General features: G+C 38.8%; 1 protein-coding gene across 1 annotated transcript in view; it reads left to right on the top strand.

The window, feature by feature from the left end:
• The first annotated feature begins 276 nt into the window (after window positions 1-276).
• Window positions 277-7,201, top strand: part of C7 (complement C7) — a 57,681-nt gene continuing 50,756 nt past the window's right edge. Inside the window, exons 1-2 of the mRNA XM_052659043.1 lie at window positions 277-384; window positions 6,209-6,264. Of these exons, the coding sequence (XP_052515003.1) occupies window positions 379-384; window positions 6,209-6,264 (62 nt within the window). The 5' untranslated portion in view covers window positions 277-378. The remainder of the gene's footprint in view (window positions 385-6,208; window positions 6,265-7,201) is intronic.

Genomic DNA, 7,201 nt, shown 5'->3' with positions numbered 1-7,201 from the left:
TCTCCTTTGGTTGAAAACCACTTAAACATTGAAGTGAGAATATTTTCTGCTTTTCTTGAGTTACAGATGTTTCCTCAGAACTTCGCTTCCAAACAGTCCCTGCTGACTGTCTCTAAGGCCTGTGCAAATTGACAAGATGCATCTGGTTTCAAGACACAGACTAAGTACAGGGCAGGTTCTCAGTGTCCCCAGAGAACCCAGTTGGGGTCGGAGCAAAGTTTCGGAACTGCTTGCTCTATATATGAATGCCAAGTGAATCCCCAGCAGGGAGAGACAGGCGGGGAGTAGACTGCTGGCCTCTTCCCACTGTTGAAAATTCACTGGGCACTGGAGGAGGACATTTTCCTTCTCTCTGCTGCCCTGAATATTTTCCCAAACATGAAGGTAAGATAATAACTTCATTACTTTTGTGAACAGAGCTAACTCTAAAGGGAGTAAGGTTTCACTTAAGTAACAAATAAATTTAAAAAAAAAAGAAAAGACGTGGGAAAATAGAAAATAGAAAGTTCTGAGGGTGACTTTTAAGAAATCCTTAATTAAATACATTTAACAATTCAGCTGAAGTGAATTTCTTTTTCTTTTCTTGTAGTTTATTTTATTGGTTTAGAGGTCTGGGAATCGGAGATTGGAAGCAGTATTTATGAAAGTCCCAAGAAAGCTGTTAAGAAATACAATAACACAACTGTTATTTCTTAGGGAAAAATTCCCTCCAATGTATTTTGTTTGTTTGATTTGGAGGCATGCAATGAATCCCTGTGATTTGACTTATCTAACAGCTTTATAGAAGAGTGAATTTGGAAACTTGGAACTTTAGAATTTGGAATCTGGATGAAAGGATCAGGATTGTAAGAGCAGAAGATACAGATAAATGGAATGATGATAAAGAGTTACCAAAAACACATATTGGCCTAATGCAAAATGGCCGAATGTTAAGAAAAAAAAATGTAGGACCAAAGATAGATGTAACTATCATAAACTATATTTCTGGGATGTAAACATAAGTTGAACCTGCTACTGCAATTTTATCATTGCAGAGTTTTGTATTTAAACTTTAAAAATTTTACATTCTAATGCTGGAGCAGTAATTTCTCAGCCCTGTCAGCTGCTAGATTGCTTTTGCTGTAACTATGCTGCCTGACTACAGTAGAGACTCCGTGCTCACTTTCCAAGGGGATGGAGGAGGACAGAAACATGGGTCTTCAGTATTTTATGTGCGAAATTGCACTTCACTAAGTCATTGAAAATTAAATACAAATCACAAAGTTAATTTGTCTAACGTTATAATGCTAGAATGCCAAGTAACCGTACAAAGTTAGAATTATGATATAATCTAATCTCTATCAGTCTGTTTTGTATTTTTATTTAAAAATTTAGAACATTTGATAACTTAGAATAGGATGCCTTTCCTAGAGTCATCCAGCTCTTTCTCCTAATATTTGTATTAACTATCAGTCAATTTCCTTATTATTTTATGATGAGACATCTTAATAATTGTTTTGTATTTGAAGATGGGTTCATAGTCATTGATTATTATGATATTTTTCTACTGGGGTAATATATTTACTTTTATCTTTCAGTTGGTTGATAAAATATCAACAAATAAATGATTTCTTTGTGAGCTGCATTCAGAGTTCTCACCTATATTTGAGAGTAGAGACTCATATTTTTACAGTTAATCTGAAGGGTATGCTTTTGTGATACACTATGGTTTCCAAGTCTGGCCTTTAAGAAGGACTATTCTTTTGTCTTTTCCCTGACACATGTGAACTGAATTCAGAGAGGTGGTCCCAGGATTCCACTGGCACTCTTTGTATCCCTTGGATAGGATATAATTGGATCTGAAGTGTTTCAGGACTTAAGAGCAAAAAGGGTTTCGCTTTGATCTAACTGTGGTCCAGACCTTCACTCTCTCGTCCCTGGACTGAGATGAACCTGGGGTTTGTAAATCTGAAGCATGATTCTCATGGGGCTGGGATGTGGTCAAGCACAATGATATCTCAGATGATGGTCTCTCTGCTCCCTCACCACACCCAGAGCTGACCTGACATTATCACCCATCTTCTACCAACTATACTGTGATGGTCTTTGTGTCTTTTAAAAATGTCCCTATCTAGATTATAGCACTACCATCTTGGTAATTAAGTTCAAAAAGAAGATAGTATCTATTATTTCTCCACTCAGAGATAGCCATCGTTAACATTTTAATCTATTTCTTTTCAGACTTTAAAATGAATATGTATAAGATATATTTTATGACATTTTTATCAATCTAGATCTGAATCTTTTTACTCATTGTATCATAAGCATGTTGTCCTGTCATTGATCAAGCTATAACATGCTTCGAATGGCTACTCAGTACTCAATCATATTATTATGTCATTGTGCATTTCTTTATTGCTAGTGTTACAAATTGATGTTCATTTCTAATAAAGATGTAAGAAGATTTATTTTAAAATCTACCTCCTTCTTCATCTGTATGGTGCCCTATGTTCTAAATTTACTGATCAAGATACTAATTAGGGTATGCTAAGAAATCAGATTGGATTTTTCCATAGTTTTTTTCCTCTGGAATTTGGACATTTGGAACCCAGTGCATGCTACAGAAATTAGTGTTTTATTTTTACCCTAGATGGGCTCATGGTTCAACAGACAAATGTAAAAGGCCAGATGTGGAGAAATTAGAAGCAGAGAAACAGTGGTTAGCTGGAAAATGTTAGAGGAAGGAGGCAGAGCTAATGCTCATTTAGTCATAAAGAAGAAGAGAAGAGAATTCTGGGAAATGTGGCCCCAGCTTAGCTACATTACATACTGCCAAGATACCATATCTTTTTAATTTTATTTATTCATTTATGTATGGCTGTGCTGGGTCTTCGTTGCTGCGTGAGGGCTTTCTCTAGTTGTGGTGCACTGGCTTAACTGCCCGTTAGCATGTGGGATCTTCCCAGAGCAGGGATCGAATTTGTGTCCCCTGCTTTGGCAGGCAGATTCTTAACCACTGGACCACCAGGGAAGTCCTGTATCTTTTCAACTAAGGAATTCTTTTCTAGAGTTAACTCGGATGTATGTCTATTTCTGTCATTAATTTATTAATTTGTAACTGTTTTGTCATGTCCATTTGATGAGATACTCTTTCCAAAGGCAAGGAATGATAACTGCTTCATTTTCAGGTACCCAGCTAGCCAATTTTCAAGAAATTCTTTTGGTTAAGAGATGCAGCTTGTATAACTCATGAACTACTGATAAGCAGATCTTCATGGATTATAAGATGCATATGAGGAAATTAGTTTCCCTGGTGGTTCAGTTGGTGAAGAATCTGCCTTCAACGTGGGAGAACTGGGTTTGATCCCTGGGCTGAAAAGATCCCCTGGAGGAGGGCATGGCAACCCACTCCAGTATTCTTGCCTGGAGAATCCCAATGGACAGAGGAGCCTGGCGGACTGCAGGCCATGGGGTCACAAAGAGTCAGACATGCCAGAGCACATAGCACATGTGGAAAATAGTAGCAAAATTAGTTCTGGTGAAAGTGAATATCCTAAAACTCCATTGACATTAAAGAAAAATACGTGGTAGAATGTTAAGATGGATTTTTTTTCCTGATGCCTGTTTTGGCTGAGAGGCAAAGGCCAAGAATAAGAAGTGTTCAGTAGCCTCACATTTTAAAGTGAAATATTGCACATTCAATGCAATGTTACCAAAAAGTAGCCCTAAATTTTTTTGGTGACCCTTTGGCCATCTCCATCCTCAAGAGTAGGCAAGTTTATGTCCATTGGAGGAGGGGGACGTACACCCTAGTCTCGCATTTGAGAAAATCTAAAAGAACAGACCGGTTGACTGCCCTGCGTTTAGCAAAGTCAACAGAGCAGTATCAGTTACATCCTGACAGGACAAGAAGATATGCAGGTATCTCATGGATCAGATGTGGATTTTTGCAGAAGGGCTTGGCTTGGGTTGTCAGGGACTACCTGAGAGACACTTGCAGGATGAAGCAACCCCAATACATAGCATCAGTAAGCAGGCAATGGTGAGAGTCAATAGAGATGAACAGAGAGATGAATCATTTGTGGCAGAGGACAGTGGTTGTAGATGTCCAAAGGAGTGATATTCAAAGAATGACGAAAATATTGTGAGGGACAGACAGCTGGTATTCAAACGTCCAGCACAGTCTGATTTACCATCACCAGACTGCAGCTGCATCGATCGAGCAGGAGCCTTTTTGCTCTTGCCCTCTTACTCCTGCTGCTCTGACTCTGAAGAAGACAGAGGCATCCTGGGGAGGTGGAGAAGGGAAGCAGGAGAATGAAAGGGAGGGATTTTGAAGTGGACGCCACCCCTCCCACAGGAAGTGGGGAATAGGAGAGATATTTAAAATTGGATGATAAATTGAAATTTTACTATTAGATTGTTTCAGAATTTTTATTTTCTGAAAATGTGATGATGTTAAAGACTGAAAGTGTTAGTTGCTTTGTTGTGTCTGACTCTTTGCTACCCCACCAGGCTCTTCTGTCCATGGAATTCTCCAGACAAGAGTACTGGACCTTTCTGACTCAGGGATCAAACTCGGGTCTCCTGCATTGCAGGCAGATTCTTTGCTGTCTGAACCACCAAGGAAGCCCCTATTAGGGACTGGGAGTAACTAATATAGTTGTGAGATAGACTTGCCCAAGGGCAGGAAAAATGAGTTGACACAGCACAAGTAAAGCTGTAGTGTTGAAAAAGAAAAAAAGTTATAGTTTAAAATTAAGAACAAAAGAACCTTTTAAAGTTGTTGCTTTACATTATGTGCTTCACATATTTGTTGAAAAATCAGAAAAGTTATCTATAGCCTTTCCCACCATTGTTCACATTTCTGGAGTGCTCACGGCTATGTTACTTCTCAGCCCTTATGGTATGCTAATCAGAATATAAGCTAAAAGGTTTGTAGAACTATAAAAGGCAGAAGTAGGCAACTAGGATTTTATAACTGAAAGGGAGATACCTAATAAGAGGGTGAGTGATTTAAGAAGGTGAGTGGAAGGGTCTGGAAGAAATGATGAGAAGCCATTCCACAACTCCTGAGAGAAAAGATGTTTGGAGAGGTCAAGAGAAGAGAAAGAATACTGGCCTGTTAAAATGTGGGGTGAGATGATTTAAGGACTTTTATCCCAGGATATGGACCTCCCCAGTGGCTCAAGGGTAAAGAATCCGCCTGCAATGCAGGAGATGTGGGTTTGATCCTTGGGTTGGGAAGATCCCCTGGAGGAGGGCGTGGCAACCCACTCCAGTATTATTGCCTGGAGAATTCCGTAGACAGAGGAGCCTGGGCTGACTACAGTCCATTGGGTCACAAAGAGTCAGACACAACAGAAGCAACTGAGCACAGCACAGCACATATTAGCTTATGAACTGAATGTGTTTAATATTCTTAGAGTCTCTAGTACAAATGTGAATTGCATTCCCTTACACTTTCAGTTGTCAAAGTAGGAAAATACATAAAAGTAAAAATGAGGTAATGAAAGTCACCTATAATTTCACAACCAGAAATAAACTATTTTCCTTTATAATGTTTCTTTCTAGATTTGTTTTTAAGACACATTTGATTTTCAAATGAAATATAATTACATTTTGCATACAAGTTTGTAGCCTGTCAGATGCTCAGTATTTAGGCTGCCCTATCACATAAAGACGATTATAAAAGGCGTCTGTCGTGTTTGGGTACCCCCTATAGAACTAGGGATTGTGATGAGCATCTTGGTTCCTCTGGCTAGCGATGCACCTCCACTTTTGATTTCTCCATTTAGGAGACTGGTTCCTTTTTACCTTCTCAACCCTTGGAACTGCTCTTTCTAGGCTTTCTCTACTCCAGCGTTCTCATGGTACCAAAGTTAGAGAGGAGTGTGGATTAAGGAATAAAAGATGATGGGACTCTAGAAAAATGTTTGTGAATATTTAACTTCTGGGGAGTCTTTCCAATTTATTTGTCTGTGATATCATCTAATGCCTAGTAGTCTTTACAGAAATGAACCGTGGGAGGTGAGCTCAAGATTTTTGTGTTAAACTTTTATTTAAAATAAAAAATTGTAAGATGAGCAGAATCATCGAGCTTCTCCATGATTCTTTCACTCTTTTTATTCGCAACTCACAAATCTTGATTTGTACAAATGTATTCACTTTTGACTCATTAAAGCAATGCAAGTTCAAATATTGCTTTATTGTTTTTTTTCCCTCCTAGGCAATAACTTTATTCTTCTTGGTGGGATTTATAGGAGAGTTTCAAGTTTTTTCAAGGTGAGAATTTTTTTGGATTGTGTGTGGAAATCATTAACAGTTGTTTCATTTATTTTGAGGAAACTATGGTCTGATTTTTACATTGCAGTGTGAGCATGTTTTTCCCTCACACACTTCGTTTCTTTCCACATTTTCAGGAAAGACAATGATAGAATAAGCATGTTTTATTTTTATTCTTACTTTACTTTATTTTATTCCCTGTGAGGAAGAAACCCGAAGATTAAAAACACCTCAAGATTTTCTGCATTGTAAGCATCGTGAAAGAGTCAGCTCACCATTTTCCATTTTTATTATCTGAGTGGAATTATTTGAGCTCAACTTGCCCCTGTTGTACTTGGGTGTGTGCTTGAGAAAGTAGCCTCAATAAACAGGGGGAGCGTGTAGAACTAAGTTCTCATCCATTTAACCTCTGCCAGATTTTGGTTTCCTACCTCTTATGTGGTCATTTTACAGCTTATTGTCTCTCAGTTAAGTTTCTGTATAACTCTTCATCATCCAGAATCACTTAAAGGCCGTAACACCTTCCTTCTGTGTGTGCTCACTTATACCCCTCTTCTGGACCCTCTCTTGTCTGTATTCCACAACACATCATAAAGTACACAATTCTGTTAGTAAATTTATCTAATTAGCTGTATTGTATTGTGATCATGGGGCTTCCCTGGCGGCTCTGTGGTAAAGAGTCCATCTGTCAAGGCAGGAGACCCGGGTTCGATCCCTGGGTTGGGGAGATTCCCTGGAGAAGGAAATGGCAACCCACTCGGGTATTCCTGACTGAGAAATCCCATGGACAGAGAAGCTGTAGTCCATGAGGTGGCAAAGAGTGGGACATGGCTTAGCGACTGAGAATGTGCTGGTCACAGTCACGTTGTGACCATATTATTGTGTTCTAATTATTTGTTTGCACATCTATGTCTTCTTCCTTTCCTCTATCAATGAT

Source organism: Budorcas taxicolor, chromosome 20 (assembly GCF_023091745.1).
Source record: "Budorcas taxicolor isolate Tak-1 chromosome 20, Takin1.1, whole genome shotgun sequence".
Lineage (NCBI taxonomy): Eukaryota > Metazoa > Chordata > Mammalia > Artiodactyla > Bovidae > Budorcas > Budorcas taxicolor.
This window is presented reverse-complemented; position numbering and strand designations above follow the sequence as displayed.